This window comes from Sarcophilus harrisii, chromosome 4 (genome assembly GCF_902635505.1).
Source record: "Sarcophilus harrisii chromosome 4, mSarHar1.11, whole genome shotgun sequence".
Classification (NCBI taxonomy): Eukaryota; Metazoa; Chordata; class Mammalia; order Dasyuromorphia; family Dasyuridae; genus Sarcophilus; species Sarcophilus harrisii.
Window position 1 is genome coordinate 326,414,665 of NC_045429.1, and position 25,670 is coordinate 326,440,334.

General features: G+C 40.4%; 1 protein-coding gene across 1 annotated transcript in view; it reads right to left on the minus strand.

Annotated features, from left to right (window-relative positions):
- Positions 1-6,670: 6,670 nt before the first annotated feature.
- CRHR1 (corticotropin releasing hormone receptor 1) overlaps positions 6,671-25,670 on the minus strand; it is a 95,704-nt gene continuing 76,704 nt past the window's right edge. The window contains exons 5-13 of the mRNA XM_031965966.1: positions 21,624-21,730; positions 17,835-17,955; positions 16,942-17,095; positions 16,292-16,352; positions 10,202-10,274; positions 9,629-9,714; positions 9,067-9,202; positions 7,494-7,535; positions 6,671-6,935 (exon numbers count right to left, since the gene is read on the minus strand). Of these exons, the coding sequence (XP_031821826.1) occupies positions 6,795-6,935; positions 7,494-7,535; positions 9,067-9,202; positions 9,629-9,714; positions 10,202-10,274; positions 16,292-16,352; positions 16,942-17,095; positions 17,835-17,955; positions 21,624-21,730 (921 nt within the window). The 3' untranslated portion in view covers positions 6,671-6,794. The remainder of the gene's footprint in view (positions 6,936-7,493; positions 7,536-9,066; positions 9,203-9,628; positions 9,715-10,201; positions 10,275-16,291; positions 16,353-16,941; positions 17,096-17,834; positions 17,956-21,623; positions 21,731-25,670) is intronic.

The window sequence follows — 25,670 nt, forward strand, 5'->3', positions numbered from 1 at the left end:
ATCTATTAAACAAAAACACCTAAAGCCATTATCACATCAAATATTGTATACAGCTTTCTGCCCCAGTAATCCCTTACTTTTTTCCTGAGACAGAAGTTTCCAATAGTATAACTGCTGTTTTTTAATTACTCAATTTAGTTTCCTTTTAGAAGTTGTTTAATTTACATTATTTGTGGTCATTGTACATATTGTTCTTTTGGTTCTGATTATTTTACTCTGCATCCAGTTTATATAAATTTCCCTAAATTTCCTGTATTTATCATTTTTTACTGCATAATAGTATCCCAATAAATTCAGTTGCTAGATGTTTTTTAGCCTATTCCCAGGTGTTGGGCACCCACTTTGTTTTCAATTCTTTGCTACCACAAAGAGTTTGGTTGTTGTGAATATTTTGGTTTATGATGGACTTTCATTTCAGCCATTGTTTTCCATGGGGAGACATGCCCCTAACCTAATTGCCTAATATTGGAATTGCTAGGCCAAAGATTATAAACTATTGCATCACTTTTCTTGAAAAATTCCAAATTAGTATACCAAATAACATATTAATTCATAGTTCTACTAATTCTGTATTAGCATTATTGTATTCCCACAAATGAGATAAATTTATAAAATGCATAGAGAAAGTGCTTCACAAATACTTGTTTCATTCCATTCCCACAACTTCTTCAATATGAATTGTTTCTGATTTTTGTCATTTTTATTAATTTTTAGGGTGTTGAGTAGAATTACAGAATTGTTTTAATGTGCATTTCTCTTCCTAAAGATGAGTTGGGATGTATTTTCTCCTGGTCATTTATAGTCCATAATTCTTTTGAAATTCATTCACAGAGTTTGATCACTTATCAGTGTATCAGTTTTCTCTATCTGGTTGATTACTGGGTTGGGGGAGGGAAAGAGAATGAGGGAGAAAAAAATTTGGAACTCAAAATCTTATGAAAGTGAATGTTGAAAAATATCTTTACATGTAATTTGAAAAAAATAAAATACTATTAAGTGGGAAAATTTTCCTATATCTGGAAATCATATTTTATCAGTGATATTTGATGCAAATATTTTCCCATGTGACAGGGTTTTTTTTTTGGTTAGTGTCATTGATGCGATTTGTGCAAAAACTCATTAAAAATACGTATTTTGTCTTTTATGATTGCCTTTGTCCTCGTTTGGTTAAGAATTCTCCCCTCAGCACAGTGATGACAGCCACCTTCTCTCATTTTCTTATTATTTTTTTTAAGGATATAACCTTTAATGTTTATGTTGAATATCCATTTTAAACTTAAAGTATATTGTGTAATGATTTGCATGTAATATATGCTATAATATGTTTCTCCTTTGAAGAAGAAAAGGACTCTTATTTGTTCTGGTTGTGTATTTAAATTCTATTTGAAGACAAGGGTCTGGTTGAAATGACCTCTGGAAATTCCTCTCCTAATCCTGATGAAGAATCACCTGTGGAATAGGCTGAGAACCTGAGGCAGAGCAGAAAGAAGTTTCACTAATAGGAAGTCTCAACAATAGTACAACTTAATATTATTTCTGTGAACCCAGAGAACAACTCACTTTACTCCCAGGAGAAAATCCAGCCATTGCAATTAACCTAATTGTGTAATTAAAAGCTCTTTTAATTAATCAATAAGGGCAGTGGGGCTAGGCACAGCAGATGAAAGGTATAGTGGTGGGACAGAAAAGAACAGAGAGATGATAGAGCTTTATTCCACATTGTCCATTCTATTTTCCTATAGAGGAAGGGAAGTAACCACTGTTCTGGTCTCCATTTGTCCTAGGCTTGAAGCTTTCCTAGAAATAGCTGGAGATCGGCTCTTTATGATTCAATTGCTACTTTTGTCCAGAAAATCACTAAATCCCGTCAGCTCCTCTAAAACCCTCCATACCCCATCCACCCCAATTCCCTGTCATATGATTCTTTTAATACCCCCCGCCCAAGACCAGATTTTCTGGGATAAGATGCTCTTTAGTCCAGCATATGTTGAAATACCACCTTGAGTCACCAAGAGCAGCTGAAAAGGCCATTTCAGGTATACCAAAGGAGATCACCTCAGTTTTCCAGCTTATCATTCAATAGACCTGGAATGAGTAGAGGAGAGGACCAATATCATCTATTATGTGCTGCTTGGGATCAGAGACTGAAGTAGAAAAAACAAAGCAATACTTGGTATTTTTTTCTCCCCAGCCTGGTCTAGTACATTCCTTTGGAGATGGAGGGCTTGACCTATTTGGAGATTGTGGAGAATAAGGTGGAGATTATTGGGAACTGGTGAGAAGAAGGGGATTCTAAAGATGAAAGGGAATAGGTAAAAGGAGACGTGGAGAGAAGAAGGAGAAAAAACTAAAGGGGAGAGTTTCTTTAAAGAGAAACTCAACAATGAATTGAAAACATCCTAGTCCTAAATTTTTCAGTGGGGAATGGCACAAATCTGAAAGGCAAGAGGGAAAAAATAAAGTCAAAAGGGAGTATTCCCTCTTTTCTTCTAATAAAGCCCTCTGGGGCTCATATATACTTTTATATTGATACACTCAGTACAGATTGAATCTTTCTCCTCTCCTTCCTATCTCTTTCCCTGACTTCCCCCAATCAAGGCTGAACAACACAAAGACCTTCTAGGATCATACATAGAGTATCTGTTCCAGACCAGGCTTAAGAATATTAGAAAGAGTGCAGAAGACATCAGATAGGAAAATGGATCTATGTTTTCATTGGTATTCATTCCAGATGAGGAAATTCCTTTCACCAGTGCAGGTTGGCACCTTTCTCAACCTTGTCTTAGAGAGTGGTCTGGAATAGAACATTGAGAGGGTGACTTTCTCAGGTTCATACAACCAGTATATGTCAGAGGAAGAACTAGAATCCAGGTTTTCCTAGCTTCAAGGAAGCTCTCCATTATATCATAACTCCCAGATTTGGGGTGGATGTTGTGGTGAAGGAAAATAAGAAAATTAAAATCTGGTCCTCAGCATTTGGAATGTACATTTCTTTAGGCTCTAGATGTTTTTAATTGACAGAGGTAGCGCTTTTATGGCACTGCGAATTTGTTTTTTTTACCCAGATAAACAATCTATTTGCACCTTTATCTACACAATTTAGAATTAAGTATTGAATAACAGTATCAGAAATGTAGAGCTAGAAGAGACTCCCAAAGCCCTTTCACTTCAAATGGCCCAAGAAGTGACTTGCCTAAAGTAACACAGGTAGTAATCATCAGAGATGACCCTCCTTTTTCTCCCCTTCCTCTCCTTCCTCCTCTTCCTTTTTTCACTCTTCTTCCTCCCACCTCTTCAGACAACAAATCAGAATAATCCAAAAAAGTCAAGCTAACAGACCACTTTTGATCTTTTCTTTTTTTTTTTTTAAATCATGCTATCCTCTCCACTGTATGATTCTCTCTCCTTCACATTAATCCGTATTTACCTTATCCTTCATGTTAGATTTTTTTTCTCATTGTTCAAGCCTTCCTTTACTTGAGAGTCACCTCAACACTTACCAGTACAATGTGAAAGTATATTGTCTTATAATAAAAACAACAACATTATGAACAACAACAATAATAGATAGCATTTATATAGTGCTTTAAAGTTTGCAAAATCCTTTACAAATATTATCTTTTTTTAAAACTTTCACAACAACCCTGGGAGATAGGTGCTATTATTATCCCCATTTTAAAGATGAGGAAACTGGGGCAAACAAAACTTAAATGATTCAAAGTCACCCAGCTAGTATTTGTCTGAGGCAGGATTTTAACTTGGGTCTCCTTGACTCCAGGTTCAGGATACTATCCACTTTGCTGATGTATTTATAATCCCTTGCACTCCTATTGACAGATCTTTAATAACTAAAAGGGTCCTCAAAGATCATTTAGTCCTCCTGTAGAAATCCTGAAAGGCAGTCATCTCATCAGGCTTCAGAATAAATGTATGTACAGTGGGTTTGGATTCTGATTATGTCATGTTCTTGGGCAAACTTTTTTCTTTCTTTGGGTTTCCAGTCTCTTCATGAGGGTTCCTTCAAGCTCTAGCTCTCACCTGCTTCCAGTTACATTTGACCACTTCCCAAGGATCCAAATCCACTACCCAATAGCCTTACCCTTTGTAAGCTGTTCCTTATTCATGAATTTTTATCAAGAATAATGACTAACATTGATAGAGGGTTTTAAGATTTACAAAGAATTTTGCATTCATGACCTCATTTGAGCCAACAATCTTGTCTATCTAAACATTTGTATCAAAAATGTCTGAGAGCTCTTAGAAGTCAGAGATTGTTTTTAGTTCATTTTATTTCATTCACCATCCCACTCTCTCCCCTTGTCCACCCCACATTCCAGCACCTTGGACAAGGCTGGGTTTGATAAATGCTTCTAAAGGACTCTCTTGTTAGTCTAATAGGCTGTGGAGGAGGATCCTTTTCAGAGTCAATGCGCTGCTGCTTCCTTAGCCTGTCTGGGCAGCATCTTCCTTTATTATCATTTCCTTTAAAATGTGAGTTCTTCTACTACAAGGACCTTAATGTTTTAATCCTTATCTCCAGCACTTAACACAGTATCAGCACACAGAAAGTGCTTAATAAGTGCAAATATCTCCCCCACTCCTTGCCACAAACTCCTAATTGATTGATTCCCATAAAATGAGACTTCCAATCTGCTGTTAGGACGCTAAGACAAATGTCCTGGCTCATGGGGCTTTGGAGGTAGGGGATCTCTCTGCTTTGGAAATCAAACCTCCTTTCTCTGCCTGAAAGGAAAAGGAAGTTTTCTAATGGTTTTTCTTCCATTCTCACATCTTCTTTCCACTCCTCTTCCCTCTTGTCTTTTCCTTTGCTTCCCTCCCTCTTTTTCTCCCTGCCCCCTCCTCCCTTATCTTAACAAAAACCTCATTTTCGATATTTTCCAGCTCCTTCCTTTGGTGGAAAGTAAAGTTGAGAATCATTTTACTGCCTTGGCCATTTGAGACTCATTAGTCATTTCATGTTCCTCTTTTGTCAGGAGGGACCCATTATCCAGCTTCTCATTTTCTTTCATCAAATTTCTGTGAAGCCCTCTGCCCCAGATTGAGTAAGAGGTTCTGTCATCACTTCTCTTCTTCCACACACATACCTCCCACGTGTTCCTCCTTCTCTTCTGGCCTTTCTACATCTCTCCCCGGTAGTTACAGTGGTTAGATTTCATGGAGTGGGTGGGACAGGCAAAGGTTTCAAAGTTCTTTCTTTGATGTGTCTTTCCTTCAAATGCTCCTCACTTGACCCCTCCTGGTTCTGCTCCCTTGTCATGTGGTTATATGTTAAAAACTATTTATTTGGTTTCCACTTTTAAGAGGAATTCTTAGTTTCTTCTATCTGGAACCTCCCTCCCCCACCAGATACATTCATCCATATCTTCTAGGCTGACCCCCTCAGTCCCTGACAAGGACCATTCAAAGCAACTCCTTTTTTTCCCTAACCTGCCCAGGGTTGCAGATTCCAAAGTTCTCTTTTGCACGCATGCACACGTGTGTACACACACACACACTATACCCACAGGTATACCTTCTTTGATAGAGCCTGGGTATGATTTAGGAGGATTTAGGATTTAGGATTTGCTTTCCTTTTTCCTTAGCCTCTATCCCTTCCCTTTCCTCCTGCCCTCAGACAATGCCAGCAGTATAAGATCTCTGTTTTGAATCCATTTCTATTACTAGTAATCTCAACACCTCAGCTATTTCTGTAGCTTTATAATACACGTCAACAAAGAACTTTTTAAAAAAGAGAAGTCTGAGTAGCAATGGGCCCAAGACCATGTATCAGGGAGTGAGTCATTTTGTTACACTAGAGAAATGATCCCTACAGTAGCAGATTTCAGGGGTAGCAGAGCCCTTAGGCAAAAAATAGTCAATCCTTCCTTCCCCATAGGGAAGGGCAATACCACTCATAAGGTTCCTGCCTTTCTTGTTATATTGAGCCAGACAAAAGTGAGCCATGAGCAAGGAAATGATTTTGCAAAGTCATTTCTGGAGGAGAGGGAGGAAATTGCTGAGGTTCCTGATGGAATTGTTATGGATTTTGGTGATATCGCCTTTTCTTGCTGATGTCATCATGGGTTCTGATGATGTAGCTATGGTTTATAGTAGCATCATTGGATTTTCCAATGATGTAGCTGTGATATTACCACAAACAAAGAAATAATCATTGTTAGGAATTCTGACAATATCAGTTTCCCCATGTGTCCTTAAGATGATGTCACAATGGTTTTCATGAAGAAATTCATAGAGTTGCTCTAAAACCAACTAGTGACCTCTCTAAGGCTGAGGATGGCAACCAATCAATCCTGTGGTTCTGGTTGGATGGCTACCTTGTGCTCCAAGATGACAATATAGGTCACTAGTTTTCATTGTCCATGTGCTTTTAATCTTCCATCCTGTCCCTTGGTTAGTTCCATCCAAAGAGCAGATAAGGAGCATAGAAGAGCAAATTCAATCTGAGACTCAGCAGCCTTCAAAGTGCCAGGGTCTTCTGGAAGACCCTGATTTCCCATCCATATCTTAAGTGTTCATCACCACTAGTTTCCCACCTCTGTCTGGGTCTTGTGGGTCCACTAATTTCCCATGCTCTTGGAGCCGCTCTGAGCAAGCAAGTCCTGATGTATATACCAAAGTTTAAGGAGGGAACTGTTTTCCTGAACAGATTGAGAAGAGTCATGAGGGACAGGAGAGAAAGAGCATACTGAATGATGTGTTCCTTCCATAATCAGACTCTAAATTCTGTCCCTTTTGGCATCCCCCACTCTCATTCCCTATGCTCCCCATTTCATTCAGACAGCTGTTGACTGCTTGATGCTATGGAAACTGACTCGGGTAGGAGAGGTAGGGATGGACATAGCCCGAGCCACTCGGGCACGGATTGAATGTTTGTCTTGCCACCGATGCCATCTCTTCCGGACAGCTGAGCGGACCTGTAAGCAAAGAATGGAGGGCATTAAAACTGGGGTAGGAAGACAGTTACTTCATAAATTCTAGAGATAGGCTGGGTTGTCTACTCTTCCTGGATCCTATAATTTCTCTGTTTTCCAGACTATGGAAACTAAGACCTAGTTTTGCTGATAATTCATGTAATTCATGGCTTCCAATCCTCTAAACAGTCTTTCAGATTCTTGAGGGGAGAGCAAAGGAATGGTTGAGCAGAATAGTCATTGGGCAATGATTGGTAAGGGGAAAATAGGAACCCTCAAGATTCACATCCAAGACCTTCATCTTGGGGAGAAACTAGAAGCAGGCCCCTCGACCATCTCATTCTTCCAAAAATAATTTTATCCACAGATGTAGGAAGGGAAAACACAGAGAGGCTATCATATATATCTTATTTTATCTCTATCTATCTATCTATCTATCTACCTATCTTTCTATCTATCATTTGTGGCCCTAACATCCCATCCTGTCATCCAACAACCAATTGAGTAGAAAGAAAGCTCAAGCCTAAAGGGTTTCCTTTATTTGGGAGGTACACTCCTTACCTCACTGTTGAGGAAACAGTAGAAGACAGATACGAAGAAACCCTGGTGGGAGGAAGAATAAGGCCATGTTATTCTAAGTAGGGAGCAGTTTGATAGTCTGTTCTCATTCAGAAAGCTTTGCTCATTCCATCTCTCTAGCTTTGGTCACTTAACTTCCCTCTCTGTTCTTTGCATATCCTTCATTTCATTCCTTAAACAAGCTAGTATCTAACTCACTTGTAGTAGTTTGTTGTTGATTGCCACCTCTAGACTAGCTCTCTAGAAATCATCCCCCTATTAATAAATCACTTATGGGTGAACTACTGCCCTGGGGCTCAGCTGCCTTGATTGGTGAGTGAGTGTAAATTCACTTAGCCCACTCTAGCTGACCCTATAACAAACCAACCTTCATATCTTATCTAGCAATCACCTGATCATCTTGTTAACTATTCTGCTGCAGCACCAGTGTACTCCCTCTCCTTTCTATGGGATACTCTAAGAACAGTGACTAAATTAGAACTACTTTACTGCCTCATGTCAATTAACTGCCCCATGGACCCACTTACCACCCCTGTGCCTGACAACACTGGAACATTCCTTCCCCTAGCCATCATTCTCCTATATGTGTTATCTCTCCCTATTAGATTGCAAACTCTATATTCCCAAGGCTTAGCACAATCCCTGGTACATAAATGTTACTGTTGTTGAGTCATATCTGATTCTTTGTAACCCCATTTGGGGTTTTCTTGGTAAAGATATTAGCGTGGCTTGTTACCTATTCTCCAGCTCGTTTTACAGATGTAATAATACAGATTATTACAGATAATACAGATTATCAAATACAGATAATTGAAGCAAATTATGTTCAGTGATTTGTCTAGTCATATATACTAGTAAGTGCCTGAAGCTGGATTTGAACTCAGGAATTTGAGTCTTCCTGATTCCAAGCTCAGTACTCTATACATAATACTACCCAGCTTCCTGGGAGGCACATATTAATAAATACTTAATAAATGTTTTTTCCCCATTCCTTCATTGATTTTATTTTGTCTATTCTTGATCACATGTCAGAGTTGACCTTAGAAACCTAATAATCCAGTTCCCTTATTTTCCCCATAAGGAAACCAAAGTAGAGAGAGCTTACAGAACTTGTTCAAAATCACACAGTTAATGCCTGGACTTAGACCTCAACTTTGGTTTCCTGTTTGAGAGATAGCATATTTGGAATCAGAAGACCTATATACCAGCTTTCTACCTGTGTGATCTTGGCTAAAAGCACTCAAATTTTAGTCTTTCATCTGTACAATAAATGGGATTGGACTCCCTGACTTCTAAAAAGTCCCTTGCAGCTCTGACCCTATGATCCTTTGATTACTAGTCCTCTGTTCCTTTAATTATTTCATGGCTGAAGGTAGGGACAATACTCCCTCCTTTGGTGCCATCTGAATGGTGGCAACCACAGCAGTACTCAAACAATATTAAATTTTGTTGACAGATGGGCTGCCTACTATACAGAAAGAAGAGCAATCACTAACCCCCATGCTTTCTCCTCCCACCTCTATCAAATCAGGAAGGCTGGGGAAGACAGAGATACCTGGAAGGACTCCAGGAAGGAGTTGAAGTAGATGAAGACAATTCGAGAGATTTCATCCTCCCCAGGGTTCACAAAAAACAACATGTATGTGATACCCAGAAGAGGCAACAGCACAAGAGTGGCTTTCACAGCTTTCCTGAAGGGAGAGGGAGAGAATAGAGGATAGGAAATCAGGAATTTCACTTGCATCCCAGCAGAATCCTCTTATAAGACTTGTTGAGGCTCTTTGGAGACAATACCAGTGACTGGTTGGAGGTGAGGGAATCTTTACTTAGGAGATCTCAGAGCAGGTGGGAAGGGATCTTGGGATCAGTGGGGAAGGAGTACCTCTACAAAGGAATCATGGAAAGAAGCTTCATTTGCATCCTAGCAGAAACCTCCTACAAGACCTATTGGGGAGCTTTGGACACAATACCAGTCACTGGTTGGAAGTGAGGGAATCTATTTAGGAGATCTTAGAGTGGGTGGGAAGGGATCTTGGGATCTGTGGGGAAGGAATCATGGGAAGAGGAATTTCAGATCTGATAGAGTGAAACTCTGGGGAAGTTAGAAAAGCAGTCACCTGTACTGAATGGTCTCTGATGTGGTTGAGGCACGGAGCTTGGTCATGAGGATACGGACGATATTGAAGAGGAAGATGAAGTTGATCTGAAATAGACCCAGAGTCAGTAGGACTAAAGGGCTGACCATGGCTTTTCCCCCAAGGGCTCCTTGCCCTCCTTAGATTTCCCTTTCAGGAACCTAGTGCCCAGGTTTTGGTGCCTTAGTGAAATGACCAACTACCCCAAAAAGGAGACAGAAGCATAGTGACTCTTTGTTATGAGAGGAGAGTATTGACATCTTCATCACAGAAAAAGGATCAGTTTCCTGATCTTAGATAGGTGTTTTAGAGTTGGGCACAAGGGCAGTGGAGTGCAGAAAGTAGACTGGATTTCAGACTACTATTGACTCCCCAAGCAGACACAAAGACCATGGTTTCTGTTCTTCTCCCAGGCCTGCTTGATCCTTGTCCGAAATATACCTGACACCCAAATCACCAGAAGGGTTCCTCTGGGTTTCTCGAATGCTCAGTGCTCCATTCTGAGACAGCTGAACTGCTTATCCAAAACAAATTATACTCCTGCTAAGTTCTTACCAGAAGGACCAAAATCATGGGGCCCTGGTAGATGTAGTCGGTGTACACCCCAGCCCTCTTTCCAAACCAGCACCTAGGACAGCAGAAGTCATGGTTAGGAGGAGAAAGAAGGTATTAAGCACCTCAACTTTTGACCAAACCAGACTATGAGCCTAGGGAGGAGGGAAAGGGTAGGAGGCAATTTGCACAGCTGACCTTTTCCCAGCTCTGCTAAAGGGATGAACTTCTAACTCAACTAAAAATCCCCAATTAAGGCTTAGTTATCTCATCTGTAAAATGACTATCAATCTTCTAACATTGCATGGAGATTTTAATCATTTTTGTGTTATGATAGCTTACATGGATTTCTCAGAATAACATTTTAAAATGATCAAAGAAAATGCCAAATTTCAGTTCAAGGTTAGTGAAAACAGAGATATAATTTGTTCCCAGTCAAGTTCACAGATACCCTGAAATCTATTCATGAACCCCAGCTTAGGAACCCCTGTTCCACTGAGAAAATCAGAACTACCTTTGAAATCATTCATTTGTTCTAGCAGATCTAACAAACACATATTGATCACCTGCTATGTACAAGGCATTGAGCAAAGCATGGAGGATAAAAAAAAAAAAAAAAAAAAAAAAAAAAAAGAAAATCACTCTACTTTCATGGAGATTGCTTTTTGTTGCCTGGGCAACATATGATATGTGCACAAGTAACTATGCTAAGAGGTAGAATGAAGTAAAGACAAAGGAGAAAACCCAAACAAAGTGTTATAAGAAATTTAAAGAGATAATATCATTTTCAAGGTGGGGTTGGGGGCAGATAAAGATAATGATTGAAAGATAGTTTCAGAGATTATTTATTAAGGAAGACTAAGTGCTAAGAAAGATTGGGTGCAATGGATCCAAATCATTTTCCTGACTGTCCAACTAAGTTCTACATTGTCTGGGAAGTCCTTCTCTTATTTACCTTACCAGAGAAATCTCTCTGGTAGATTATAAATTAAAAAGATTGTGAGTTTCTTGAGGGCAGGGGCTACATTTCATCCTTGTCAATAATAATAATTATCATTTATATAATACTTTTGCAAAGTATTTAATAAATATTATTTCATTTGATCCTCACAACAACCTTGGGAAATAGGTGCTATTATTAATCCCATTTAACAGATGGGGAAACAGACTGATGTTTGTAAGTGATTTGCCCAGGCTCACTCCTATTATAAGTATCAAAGGAGAGATTTGAACTCAGGGCTTCCTGATTCCAGGTCTAGTGGTCAATCCACTGTGCCAACTGACTGTTTACAAATCCCTGGTATTTTGTTTAAAGTAGGTGCTTAATACATATCCGTAGAATAAATACCCAATCTGAGCCTTTCTTGCCTCAGAAAGTAGCTCTTTCTTCCCAGTTCTATTTCAGAAAATGTCCTTGTTCATTTTTATCCAGGTCTTCATGTCCACATCTATATTTTCTTGGCAAAGATACAAGAGTGGTTTACCATTTCTTTCTTCAGTCCATTCGACAGATGAGGAACTGAAGCAAAGAAGATAAAATGGCTTACCCAGGGTCACACAACTAGTAAGTTGCGAATTCAGGATTTGAACTCAGGATGAGGAGTCTTCCTGACTCCAGATCTTGTACTCTATCCACCTAGCTACTGCTCTCAACTACTCATAGAATCTATCTTCTTGCACCTGGGAATGAGATGATGAAGTCCAATAGAGACACAGCCCTTGAGTTTCATGTTAGTTGTACGCTGAACCTCAGTCTCCCAGAGTAAAAAAAAAAGTGAGAGTGTGGATTCAGAGAAAGGTCACCATGTCAGAGCAAACAATGAATCAGGAGTGTAGTAGAAAATGGGCTGGGAAGCAGGACGCCTGGGTCCTACTTCACATTCTGACATTCCCCAGCTGTGTGACATTGAACATTTTTCTAGGTAGTGAGGGGTTTAAATCCAACTCCAGACATCTATAAATACATAACACTTGACAAATCCCATTTTTGTACTTTGTAAAATGAGAATATGTGAGGATAAAGTGAGATAATATGTGTGAACTCCTTGGCAAACCTTAAAGTATTACATAGATGCTCTAATCATCATCATCATCATCATCATCATCATCATCTCTCCTCTCAGGGCTTCAATGTCATCATCTGCAAAATGGGATTGGACTAAGTAACCAGAGAAAGGATCCCTTTCAGTTCTCATAGTTTGTGATTCTCTGTTATTCTGTCCACCTTTTCTTTGCCCCCTGCTTCCAAATTCAACAAGCATTCATCAAGCCCTTGATGAGTGCCAAGTACTGATTGTGGGCTTTGGAAGAAATATTCAGTTCATAGAAGACAAAACTTTCTGCCTTAGTGGAACTTATTGCTCTAGATTGTCTAGAGACAAACATTCAGGGTAGATTTTGATGCTAGTCCAATGAATTGGGGTTAGCATTAGCCCTTAATCCTGAAGCCAGAGGAAGCTCAGGCAGTGGGGAATGGTGGGAGGGGAGGGAGGCAGTGTTACCAGCTAGGTATTCCCCAGCCACCCAAGCTTGGGCTGTTCTGCCTTTCCCCACCCTCGCCTCCCCCGGCCAAGCTAGGGACATAATGCCTTTCCAGCTGGGATATAATGGAGCTTGCTCTCCCAGGAATGTGCAAGATGCAGAAATCAACCGGCTGCCTCTGAGTCAGGCAGGAGTCACCCTGATAAATATGGAACATATTCAGATTTCTTGTCTTTCCCAATGCAGCTGAGGTGTCTCCATTTCCCAGGCAGGCAGCCTCTTCAGGGCGGAGTGGAGAAGGGAAGGAAGGAGGGGAGGGACTGATGGCTGAGATAACAGGAAGCCTGAACCATATTTGACAATCGAGAGCTGGGGGAAGTCTATGTTTGCAGGCACATAAATCCCCACAAACACACACAAGGATGTGAGACAGACACACACGTTCATATTACACAGACACCATTCTTTTACTCTAACAATAAAACTATGGCCACTTTAAAATAGATTTTGCTATTGAGTGTATTGTATATACTGAAACCATAAGAAAATTAAAGTGACTCCTATAGAATTGACCCATGCATGAACAAAAGCATATCTTATCTATCTATGTGCACAGAAATATGCACACAAATAACATGCATAAACATCAAATGATGTTTCACATTTCACACACACACTCCTAAAAATACGGGAAGGTGGGGGTCCGGGAACTGAGTCTGTTGAAAATAATAACTTTTGAATTTACAAAGCACTTTATCTGTATCATCTCATTCTTCTTTACAACATCCCTGCCTGTTCAGACAAGCATTATTAGTCCCATTTCATAGGTGAGGAATGGAGGCTCAGACAGGTTCAGGGACTTATAGTCACCTAACTAATGAATGTGAGAGACAGAATTTGAACTCAGATCTTGCCCAGCTCTAAGACTGCCTCTGTAGAAGATTATTTTGAATTAACAATTAAAGTAAATGACTAGCTGGGTAATTAGCTGATATTTCTGGATTTTTATTTTAATTTATGATGTGAAATTGCTAACATGGGGTCATCATGGAACAGTGGGAAAAAGACACAAAGTTAGGAGATTGCTTTCTTCTAACATGTATGAATTCAGTGGCTTTGGGAGTTATGACCTCCTTAAGCAATAGAATCCTCAGATGGAGATGGAAAGACCTTGAGGATCCCTTCATGGGGTGGTTGTGAAGAATATGTCTTGTAAACTCTAAAGCACTTGATAAAAGTGAATTATTTTTAAGCTGGATTTTTCAAAGGACAGGCAGGACCTAACAGAGTCTCGGGATGAGTTAATCTTGTCCACCTCTTGGTCTCCATAGACAGTCTTACATCCCATGCAGACGGCTTAGCATCTTTTACACAGGACAAAGAGGTCCAAAGGCTCAGGTCCAAAGAGGACAGGGATAATTTTCTAACTCATTCATTAGGATCTAAATCATTTAAGCCTCTATCTTGACCCCAGTTAATGTCTGTGCTCATTCCTTCTTTTCTCTAGAGTCTTTCTTCAAATGGAACCATAAAATGTCAGGACTGAAAGGTACCTTAGAGTCTATTTAGTCTGACCACCTCATTTTATGGAGGTGGAAACTGAATCCCAGGTAGGGAAAATGAGTTGTTCATGGAGACACAACTGGTGGGAGGAAGGGAAGTGATTAGAATCCATAATTCTTTATACCTGGCTCAGTGGCTTTTCTTATTCCTTCATCACAGTTGCTTTATAAGTCAGAGCTTTGCCCCAGCCTGAAATAGTCCCATTTTGAACTCAAAAAGGGAATTGGGCCCATTCTTCAGATGGAAATCTGAAGCTTGGAGTAGAGGAACTGAGAAGGAGGCTGACGATTTTGCGCAGCTCAGCCCTACTTGTATCCAGGTCACAAGCAAGTCAAGATATCACCCTTGTGAGGTCATTGGTTCTCTCTGAGAACCAGAGAGCAAGGAAATAGTCTTATAATAGGGTTTAGGTGGACAGCTGGATTTTGAGGAGGAGGATGTCATGCATTAGGAGCACTGTGAAAGGGCGCTTATGCATATTTATAGGAATATACCTATACCTAGTCTCAAAGCAAAGCTTTGAGATCCCAAATTCTGATTCTCAGGACTGAGTCAGCCCCATGTTGGCCAGCACACCGCATGTGTTCTGCTAGTCATACAAAGTGAAATGATTTCTGACTCAGGTTAATAGGTAATAGATCTGTGCCTGGAAAACCATGCAGTCTAATTCCCTCATTTTATATACGAGGAAAACTAAGGCACAGAAAGATTAAAACCATCTCCTCAAATTTACTTAGTTGTCAAATCCTATTAATTTTACCATCCTAATCTCTCTTCTCATTCCTGCCTCTCTACTCCCATTAAAATTCTTTTAGTTCAGACTTCTCTCACCTTACCTGGATTACTGTAACAGTCTCCTAACAGGACCTTCTTGCCTCTTGTCTTTCCCTTCTCTACTATGATAGAAGGGATCTCAAAAAACCATTTTATTTAATTTAACCTTCAATAGAAAAGGGGAACCCTGTCTATGTTCCTTTAATGAAGGAAACACCACATCCCAGGAGAGCCCATTTACTTTGGGGCAACTCTGACTGTCGGGAAGTTCTGTCTTACATCTAACTTAAACTTACCCCTCTCCACTTTTCTCCCCTCACTTCAAGTGATCACTATTGGACCAATATATCTATTGCCTCTTCCTTATAACTACCCTTTAAATTCTGAGAACTTCTAAACTTCTTATGCTAAATCTTCCTTTTAACCCCCGGGCTAAATATCTCCAGTTCCATCAACTATGCTCCAAATCAAGGGTTTGTTCTCTCTCTCTCTCTCTCTCTCTCTCTCTCTCTCTCTCTCTCTCTCTCTCTCTCTCTCTTTCTCTCTCTCTCTGTGATGGACTCTTCTTGGCAGTTTAGTGACAAATCCTATGGCCCCCTTCTCGAATAAGGATTTTTAAAGTGCATAAAATCAGACACATAGGATTACATAGGAAAATAATTAGGTTGAAACAGATATAAAAATATTTTAAAAAACCAAGTTCACAGAGCCCATGATTAGATGGCATATTTCTCTGTTTTCTTATCATCTAGTTTACCCTCTTTCTATTGAATTTGTTTTTCAATGTCCTTCCTAAAAGATGGCACCCTGAAGTGAACTCAAAATTCTAGATAGAGTCTGACCAGAGCAAAATATTACAGGACTGTTCTCTTCCTTGTTCTGGACAACAAGTTTCTCAGCATGTCTGAAAACTGATCCAATCCTTCCCCTTCACATATCCATTTTACAGATGAGACAATTGAGACCCAGGAAAAGGAATTGATTAGCCCAGGGCAACCCAGATAATTGGTTTAGCGAGGAAACCAGAACTCAGGTATTGGGACTTCTCGACCAGAGTTTCCCCTTGGAAACTTTAGTTCAGAAATCTGATGATTTTTCCTTCGGCCTGACTCAAGTAAATCATACTTCCCCATCTCAACATACATCTGTTGTTGCAGTGAGTGGGGAGGAAGACAAAGAAAGTGGTTTGATGCCTTCCTAGACCATTGCTCTAGACCATTAATGATAATGGGAGAGAGAAGGGAGAAGAAAGCAAAAGATGGGGTATCTACTTACTTCTCATTGTCATAATACAGTTTCCCAATGGCCCAGGCCACGATGATGGGGAAAGGCACACCTATAGAAGAGGAAAGGGTCAGTACCAGATAGAAAACAGCCTCAGAATTTCTCATTTTAGGACATTCAGTTAGGAATGACCCATTTGCATTCGAAGACTCTTGGAATTATTAGGTGTGGGTCTAAGGATTTGATGAAATCCATGCAATCCAGCCTTTTGGCTATAAACAGGACAAGGTGATCCAGGCAACTCAGCACCCAACTAGGTCCCAAATGCATTGGATGAATTGATTTCTATGCCAGGCCACAGGTCAGGGTATTGAAGGACTGAGTTGACTGCTTGCTCCCAGCTCCATCCACTAGGTAAGGGCCCCCTGTATCCCACCTTGACACAAGCTCCACATCCACCTGTAGATGAGGGGTCTGATCTGGGATAACATTGTTCTTCCCTGGTTACTGTCCCCCTTTCCAGCCACAGAGGAGGAATAGGAAGTCTTGGTACAGAGGGAGCCACATGCAGTGTCAGCCATTCCTCTCCCCTCTGTCCTTCTCCACCCACCTCATCCCTGGGCGTGAGTATGGATATGTGCATGTGGTGGTGGGAAGGGAGGATGGAAGCTGAGGGCACAATGCTCAACCACCACACTCACACCAGCCAATACAGATGAACATCCACTTTCGGAGCTTGTCGGTAGAGTAGGTGAGCACAATGGCTGTGTGCAGGTAGCAGCCTTCTCCAAACATCCAGAAAAAGTTGGTAACATGAAAGTAGTTGTAGGCAGCTGTCACCAGCCGGCACCAGCCCTGCATGGCAAGAAGGCATAGGAGATTAAGCAGCCAGAGGTCCAAGGAAGGAGGGATAGAAGCAGCTTTTATCGTTGCCCATTCCCAGCTCCTAATTCTGCCTCTATATCCACTGTTTTAGCTTCCTACATGGGATTATTGATGGAGCAAAGTTGATGATAATAGGGTCATGAGAAATTGACAGCTAGCAGGTCCCTTGGAAGGAAGGGCAAACAATAGCTGTGGCTCCCAGGGGGGCATTTAGAGGGAGAGGGGATGGGGTTTGTTCCCCATTATCAGAGATAAAGGAGTCAATAACATTATTCCTAATATATATTATAAATAATGTAATATATAATATAATGATAAATTATTCCATTGAACAAAACTTGGGGAGCACTCATCAGGTCCCTCAAATCTCTCTTCTGGATTCCCCCAAATGGCCTTAACTCCAGGATAGAAATAGGGGAAAGGAGAAGGAGGAAGACTCTGATACAATTTTGAACAGCCAAGGCCTGGACTCTGTGATCCCTTGTCAGGGCTGCTGCTGGAGGAATTTCTGTCCTAGGAGGGAGGTTGAGCTTAAATGACCTTTGAAATCTCTTCCAAATCTAAGTTTTTATGGCTGTCTGCAAATGAAAAGACCTCTGTGTAGTGGATGGAGTGTCAGCCCTACTCTTTGTCCCCTGCTTCCAGTCCTGAACCTTCCAGTCGTCCCAGGTCCCAGGTCCAGACCGTGTCCTGGCCAGGATGTACATACCACATTACTCTGGTGTACTTCAGGGCTCATGGTGAGCTGTACCACAAACCAGGTAGCATTGCGTAGGATAAAGGCAGAGATGAGGTTCCAGTGAATGATGTTCCGAAGACACCGAATGCTCCTTTGTTTGGATAGAGAGAGAGAAGGGGATAGGAAAGTGGAAGAAGAGAACAAAAAGCACACCAGTCGGCCAGAGAAAGCAATAAGTCCCTCTGTGACCTGGCCAACCCTAGTCACTGCCCAGCCCAGCCAGTCAACCCTAGAGATTGCCTTTTGGTGTCCCTAGCATGGCGCCTTGTACACAATAGGCACTAAATAAACACTTATTGGAGAATAGACAGAGCAGGGGAATGGTTGTTTCCTCCACTCTTTCCTTGTCACCTCAACACTTTCACCAAATCTGTGTCCTGTTCCCCTACATCCTCCTTGCTCCTGTGGCTCTTCCTGGAGATGGGGTTTGGGTGGAGCAAAGTTATGGGAGCAAAGTTTTAGATGATCATCACCTAGGAAATATGGCTGGGTGAAAGGTACCGAAGGGGCAGCCCACTGAAGGGCAACACATATTGGCAGGACTGAGTCCTTGGAAACCAGTTACTTTGCATAGCCCTCTAGAAGTACCTTGGAACACGGTATGGGTTCTCTAAACAAATGACTCCATAAAGCAGAATCTAGTTCAGCTCTAATTCAATCTCTTTTTGTTCTGATCCTTTACAGCCTCCATTGCTAGTAATTCTTAGAACTGCAGAATGGTTAAATAGAATGGGATGATAAAGGTCAATTTCCTCATTTAACATAGAAGGAAATAGCACCAGAAAAGTGAAATTACTTTTACCCAGTGTCCCCTGACAGAGCTAATGGCATGGAGGAGAGTTGAATCTGGTTTTCTATCTGACTCTCAAGTCCAGTATATTTTCCACCCCTGCACAATGTCTCTCAGATTCTGTACTGGGCTAAGTTTTGTCTCCTCAGATAACTGGTAAAAGCAGCTTGAGGACAGAGATCATTTCTCATAATTCTTTTATTCTTCTAACACTACCCAGTACAACACTGAGAACTCAATACATGCTCAAGAAATACTTGTTGAATTGACAAGAAATTAAGTATCTTGAAGACAGTTCACTGGGAAAAAATAAATATCTCTGATAAGGTTTTGGTTTTCAAGATAGATGGACAGTTAAAAGAAATTTTGTTGTTTTTCAGTTGTGTTCAACTTTCTATGACTCCATCTGGGTTGTTTATTTTTTTATTTTTAGCAAAGATAACTAAAGTGATTTGCCATTTTTCTTCTCTAACTCATTTTTACAGTTGAGGAAACAAATAAACAGGGTTAAGTGACTTGCCCAGAGTCACACAGCTAGTAAGTGTTTGAGGCCAGATTTGAAATCAAGATACTTTAAGACTGGTACTCTATGCACAGGACCATCATATAATTCAAGGGTTCTTAATTTTTTTTTGGTATCATGGACCCTTATTACAGGATAGTGAAGCCAATGGATTCCTTTTCTAAAGGATGTTTTTAAACGCATCAAATCAAATACATAGAATTACAAAGAAAACAAATTAGACTGAAATAAAGTTGTGATATTTTTTCCTGACCAATTTTTTTGGATCCCCAGTGAAGAACTCCTGATGTAATCCAATACTTTTATTTTACAAATATGAAGACTGAGGCCCAGAAATAGGGAACTAATTTGCCTAAAGTCACATAGGTGACTTAGACAAGGAACTCTGTTCTCTCAGATACACTGGAGTAAGATCAGAGTAAATCATTTCCTCTCTCTTGATTCTTTGTTCCCTTCTCTAAAACAGTTAGTCAATCCCAAGTGGAAACCCAGACCACAGATTTCTATGGGATGGATATTGACTTAGTTATATAATATCTACATTTTATCGAATTTTTAATTATTTTGTTAACTATTTCCCAATTATATTTCCTTTGGGCTGCACTTAGGCAGAATGTTATGGGATGCACGTGGTTCTAAGGCCATGAGTTTGACTTCTGCTTTAAAACACAAAAGAATAGAGTTATAAATTCTTCCATTTCTGGAATACCAGAATTTTGTGAACTGGAGAACAGGGGGAGGAGGAGCAGAAGAAGTATGAGTAGGGACTGGGGAGGAAGCAGTTTTACAGGGAAGGACCCAATAGGGCGATGAATGACCAGAAGGTAGAAAAGAACCTATTAGGATAGAATAAGGAACCCTGAAGGTGTCTCTTTGATCATTGTCCTTACCCAGCCTCCAATCCAGCCCCTGTAGCTGTTGTCCTTAGCTTCTCAAATAAGATGTCAATGTAGGGAAGTTGGCAATGTCAGCCACATGGGAATCTTGTTTTCTTGGCCCCCCACCACTCACTTTTCTGCCCTAGAGTTGGCTAGTTCTGTGAGACTAAGGGCAAACAATACCCTCCACTATTGATTCTTCTGTACCAAAGTCGGCTAGTTCATTGAGATTGAAGGTGAATAATAGCCCTTGGTTCCTAGACCCATTTGGAGCCAGGAGGCTCTGCTCCCCCTGGCTAGGAGAATCTGCCTTAGCTCTGAGTGACAGTTCCCACATCCTTCTTCATCCCAATCCATAGCAATGTAATACTTGGCTCAGAAATCTCTGGCACTCGGGCCTCCATCCCTGCCAACCACACACGTCTGAGGGGTGCTGTTGCCAGCTTGCTGGAGGCCCTGCCAGCAGGCGTCTTCGAGCTATGGGTTCTCGCTCTGACCAACCTGGCCCTGGTTGTATAAATGGGGGTGGAGCAGATGGAGGACTCTCTGGTGTGGGTGAGAGTGAAGAAAGTCATTTCATCCTTTGGGAGAAGTGAATTAGAGCCTGGTGCCCCCATATTACTCTTTATCCCCTGTGATGGCAGATGAATGGTTAGGAGAAGGAAAAAGTTGGGAAAGAGAAGGGATTTAGCAGAGTGAGACAGTCAGGTGTACATAGAAGGCTAGATTTAAGAGTAAAAAGGTCCTGAGTTCAAATCCTGCCTTAGATATTTGACATGAGCAAAAACTCTTGACTTTCATTTGTCAGTTTGTCAAATTCATTATCCAAATAGGGATAATAATCACACCTACCTAACAGGGTTGAAAGGCTCAAATAATATATGTAAAACACTTGGTAAACCTTAAGTCACCATATATATGAGTTATTGTTATTATTGTTTTGTTAATAATAATAGCTGGCATTCACATCAGTTATATAGCATCTATAATTATTATTATTACTATTATTGTTATTAGAAAAAAATCTAAAACTCAGATACATATAATTGAGCCATCTCTCCCCACCCTCATTCACCTTGCTAAGATGAAGGAAGTTGATCATATTCCCCTCTCCCAACTTCATGTAGGCCACTTTGAGGGGATTTACTTCTCCTTTTAACATTTGATACACTTTCTAACATAATTGCATCTAGATAGACATATTGAGAGGATCAGAATGGGAGAAGTATAATCAAAGCATATTAGTTTTACCTTGATTGGGGAGGGCAGCAGTAAATTTAAAGACCTGAGATTGAATTCTTCCTCTGATACTTCCTAGCCATGTCACTTAAGGTCTCTGTGCTGAAGTTTCCTCACTGGTAAAAAGAAGGAGGGGCAGGTAGATGGTGTAGTGGACAAAGGAAAATAAGGAGGATCTGAATTCAAATCTAGTCTTAGACATTTAACACTTTCTAGCTGTATGAACCTAATTTCCTTGCCAGAAAAAGGAAAAAAAGAAAGAAAAGGTGTTGCCTTTGGTGGTTTCTTAAATCCCTGATAACCCATTGATGATTCAAGGATCTTCTTACCTTAGGTGCATGAAGAGGACAAAGGCCATGAGGAGAGCTCCAAGGGAGATACAGTGGCCCAGATAGTTGATGATGACAGCAATATGATAATGCAATTTACTTTTTTTCTATACAAAAGAAAAAGAGAAGAAATAAGTGAAAAAGTATCTCTAGGTACTTACCATTTAATTTACCTTATGATGGAAAATATCTGCATTCTGAAAAAAATATTGATGGATTCTGAATGCTGATTAAAGTATACTATTTTCAACTTATTTTTTCATTTTTTCCCTTTTGGTCTGTTTTTTCTTTAACAATATGACTAATATGGAAATAAGTCTTATATTATTGCACATTTATAATCTATATCAAATAGCATACTGTCTTAAGGAAGAGGAGGAAGAAGAAAGAGGGAAGGAGAAAATTTGGAACTCAAAAATGTTTTAAAATGAATGTTAAAAATTATTTTTAGGGACAGCTAGGTGGCTCTGGAGTCAGGAGGAGTGGAACTAAGTCTTATATTATTGCACATTTATAATCTATATCAAATAGCATACTGTCTTAAGGAAGAGGAGGAAGAAGAAAGAGGGAAGGAGAAAATTTGGAACTCAAAAATGTTTTAAAATGAATGTTAAAAATTATTTTTAGGGACAGCTAGGTGGCTCTGGAGTCAGGAGGAGTGGAACTCAAATTCAGGTTCAGCCACTTACTAGCTGGGCAAATCATTTAAGCTTGTTTGAATTTGCAAGAGAAGGAAATGGCAAATCACTCTATCTTTGCCAGGACAACCTCAAGAAAAATCAGATGTAACTAAAATAATGACTGAACAACAACAATGACCTTACAGTTCCCCAACTTTGAGCAGCCATTTCACAGACATATGTGGGCCTAACTCTGGCAAGTTAGCTTATGATACAGTCAACATGGAAACAGGGAGACAGGCACAATTTCTACTGCTGAGAAAAGAACCCAGTTGAATCTCTGGCAGCAAGTGTTTGGACACTGTTCGTCCAAAAAGCCCTGCTTGCTCTTTAGGCCTAGAATCTCAGGAAACATCATTAGGATGACTCCTAAAAAGGATTGCAGAGTAAATTCCAAGAACTTAAAGAATTTACATCACAAGCAGCCGACTGGCTTGGGACAGAGTAGGGTGTGTGAATGGTGCTAGGAGGAAGAACCAGGAGATATAATTGCCTAATGTAAATAGAAACCTCCTCAGCCCACAAAGCAAAGAGACTGAGCCCAGGAGCATCCGGAAGATACATATCACAGTCTGTCTGGACCTGATTCTTAATTTTGTTTTATTAAATTTTCCAGAAGCCCACATCAAAAATGCACTGGATAATAGCATCTGTGGTGTCCTAGCCCACACATGGCTCATCTTTGTCCACTAACACTCTATCCTGGAAGATAAGCAATGCTACACAAAAAAGCTCACCTTTCAGATTCCTATCCCTTTACTGTACTCTGTCATCTTACATCCTTCGGTCCCCACAATTAATCCCAAAGTGCTGTGGGCCAGCCCTTGGGTAGAGAATGAACTGGAGATGGACTGGTATCCAGATAAACAGCAGAAAAATCTCTGGTGGGAAAACAGTGGAGTGGAGACAACAAAAGTATCTGGAGCTAGAGGAGCTGGCTCTGCTAGTTCTCAGTCCCTCAGTGAACAAACATTGAATAAATGTCTGCTATATACTAAGCATTCTGCTGAGTGATAGTGATACTGAAACAACAATGAAGCAGTCCCTGCTCTCAAGGACCTTATAAATTCTGGGGGAGATAAAATGAGGAAAGTACTAGTGGTTGGAGGATATCAGGGAGGAAGAAAATAAGAACTTATTAAGTACCTAATATGTGCCAGATACTGTGCTAAGCACTTTACAAAAATTATCTCATTTGATGTTTATAACAGTCCTGAGAGATAGATGCTATTGTTATTATCCCCACTTATTATCCCCACTTTACAGTTGAGGAAACTGAGGCATACAGTGGTTAAGTGACTTGGCCATGATCATCCAGTTAAGTGTCTAAGGCTGAATTTGAACTGGATTTAGTCTTCCCATTTCCAGACCCAACACTATATCCACAGTGTCACCTGGCTGCCTCTAGAAAGGGCTTCATGTAGGAGGTGGTGCTTGGATCTTGAAAGAAATAAGGGATTCTAAGAGATGGCAATGAGGAGGGATTGCATTTTAGATATGGGGATGGTTAGCACAAAGAGAGGAGAAACTGTGTGTAAGGAACAGCCAAAAGGTCCATTTGGTTGGACCATAAACTATACAGAGGGGAGTAAAGTGTAATGAGAGTAAAGTGGTAGGTTGAGGCCAGGTTGTGAAGGAATATGTTTTATCCTAGAGGCAAAAGGAATGCCTTATATTAGGATTTGGAGATGCTAGGTGGCTCCATAGTGCATTGGAATCAAGAAGACTTTTCCTCCTGAGTTCAAATCCCATCTCAGACACTTAGTAGCTGTGTGACACCAGGCAAGCCATTTAACCTTATTTGCCTTGGTTTTCTTATCTGTAAAATGAACTGGAGAAGGAAATAGCAAACCACTCCTGTATCTTTGCCAAGAATGGGGTCATAGAGAGTCAGACATGACTGAACTACAAGGTTCAATCCTTTCATTTCACAGAGGAGACAACTGAAAACCTGGCGTCACTTAGGTTAACAGCAGAAAGGTCTCTACAGGGCTCTCATCTTTTCTCAGTGACTTCATCAGTTCCAATGTATTTAAATATTTCTTTATGCATATAATTCTCAAATCTATATAAATTCAACTCCTGTCTCTTTCAAGAGATCCAGTCACACATCACCAACTACATATTGGATAATTCAAACCGAGTATCCCTTTTTTGGGTTGTTATTGGGTCATTTCAGTTATAGCTGACTCTTTGTGATCCTGTCGGGATTTCCTTGGTGGAGATACTAGTAGTTTGCCAGTTCCTTGTTTGGCTCATTTTATAGATGGGAAAACTGAGGTAAGACAGGATTTAGGAACTTTTTTTAAGGTCACACAGCTTGTGAGTATCTGAGGCTGAATTTGAACTCAGGAAAATGAATCTTCTTGACTCCAGGCTCAGCACTCTACCCACTGCACCATCTAATTGCCCCAGAGTTTGGGCTATATGATCTATCTCTAAGGTGCATTCTTCTTCTCAATCCTAGAGCTTCTTCCCTCAGTCTTAGAGTGTTTGTAGTTCCACTAGGGTGAGAAATCTTCCCCCTTCCAAACATCTGAGTGGCTAATGACAGTTTTTTCCCCCATTGAACTAAAAGGGGAGAATAAGGCTCAACAACATTAATGATAGGGGTTAAATGTGAAGAGAAAGAGACGTTTTCAGTGTCAGCTCTGGGATTTTGGATCAGTGAGCTTGACCCAATCTTCCCTTTTAACATGTTATATTAGGCTTGAAGTCTTTAAGCTTAGTCTGAAGAATGGAGGCAGCTGGTAAGACAGCCTAAAAGAGAGGAACAGAGACAGCTGGAAAGTCATAATCAGTTAAAGAAGGAATGAGGAGCCACCCCAAGACAACCAGAGACAGCCTGAGATACAAAGAGAGAAACGAAGCTAGTTAGAGAGACAGCCAAAGATACAACCTAGGAAATACTTGGATAAACTTATATGAGAGATGGGGAAGTTTGTACAAGACAGCTGGAGAGATAATAACTGGAGAAATATAGGCAGAGAAACAAGTAGAGATAGTGTAAAATACAACAGGAGAGACATTTTGAGATATAGCTAAAGAGATAATCTGAGATGTCCAGGGAAGAGGAATGAGACAGCTGGGGACAAACAGAAATAGACAGAAAAATAGAGATGAGTGGAGACAGAGAAAGAATTGGAACCAAAGGCAGGAGTGTTTGCCTTTGTCCTGGGGATGTCCCAGATTGGCAAATTTCAGCTGCTAAAATGAGAGATGCTGTAACCAGCTGTGGACCTCATCCTAGCAAAGTGGTATAGGGGGTCAGAGCCCCTTAACTGTGCCAACAACAACTAAAATTCAATAAGCAATTAGAACTTGGCCAATTCAGAGACAAACTGCCAGACTTGCTGGGTGACACAAA